Source organism: Frankliniella occidentalis, unplaced genomic scaffold, assembly GCF_000697945.3.
Source record: "Frankliniella occidentalis isolate FOCC.00 unplaced genomic scaffold, Focc_3.1 Scaffold103, whole genome shotgun sequence".
NCBI lineage: Eukaryota > Metazoa > Arthropoda > Insecta > Thysanoptera > Thripidae > Frankliniella > Frankliniella occidentalis.
In genome coordinates, this window is record NW_026267232.1 from 543,138 (window position 1) to 544,249 (window position 1,112).

The window sequence follows — 1,112 nt, forward strand, 5'->3', positions numbered from 1 at the left end:
AAAATATTTTAACAGAATACTTTAAAAACTAATATTGTGTAAGAAAAATATGGGGTAGTAGTAGCTACCTCACTCTGAGTCAGAATCAAACATAGCTTTAATGCGTTGAAAGGCTTTCTGAGATTCAGATGATGGTACAGGAGACATCACGTTCTCATTCTTTCTGCGTAGTGCTCTCCCATCTGAGAAAGAAATAGTGTGTCATTAAAGCACTTCAGACTTGTGTTATAACTACCAACCAAAAGGGTCAAGAATCACTATAAAAACACCTACTTGGGTTTATAACAACATTATCCTCTAAATCAGCCATTTCTTCAGCAATCTGCTTCTTCTTTTTATATTTCAGACACTTTTCCATGGTTGGGCGACCTGTAATGTAATAGCATCAAACAATTAAAAATTAGAAACAAACAAACAACTTAAAAAACATAATAAAGTTTAAAAAACGAAAACAAAAAAAACAACCACCTTCAATTCCTAAATTTGTAAGAAATTGCTTGAGTCTTTGACAACGTTGATTGTCATTTTTACAACCATCCCAAAATTTCGAATAGTTCTGTACACGCTGACCAGTTGCCATGACATATTTCTTCAACCGAATAATGGTAGGATTTTTATGAGGGTCCTGAAAAGAAAAAAATATCAGTTTCCTGAGTGATAGATCTTTAGACCTTAATGAATTAAATCAGAGTACAAGAGTAGAAAGTTCAAAATTGAATAGAAAATCAAAAAGATTCACTAACCGTGTATTCCACTTTCTTTTTCTTTGTTTTACTTGAGTCTGTAGATTCTACATTTTTCTTCTGATTTTCTTGTTCAGAATCTACATCCGAGTCAAGCCCTACATCAGCACAAGACTTTGTATTTTCAGTTTTCTTTTTCAGGACAGGTTTGCTTGGTTTTTTAGATGATTCCTTTTCTGAGTCTGAATCAGGATCAGGCCCAGAATCAGAAGTAGACTCATTGCCACCAGAATTCTTCTTATTAGATGGCTTGCTTGTCTTCTTCAATGGTTTGTTTTCTGGGTCTGAATCAGGCCCAGAGTCAGAGGTAGACTCATTGCCATCAGACTTCTTTTTACTAGACAGCCTGCTTGTCTTCTTCATTGATTT

General features: G+C 34.5%; 1 protein-coding gene across 1 annotated transcript in view; it reads right to left on the reverse strand.

Annotated features, from left to right (window-relative positions):
• LOC113209385 (S-antigen protein-like) overlaps window positions 1–1,112 on the reverse strand; it is a gene marked incomplete at its 3' end in the record, with an annotated part of 5,386 nt that continues 4,274 nt past the window's right edge. Inside the window, 4 exon segments of the mRNA XM_026426865.2 lie at window positions 1–182; window positions 274–369; window positions 469–625; window positions 744–1,112. Coding sequence (XP_026282650.2) covers window positions 70–182; window positions 274–369; window positions 469–625; window positions 744–1,112 — 735 coding nt within the window.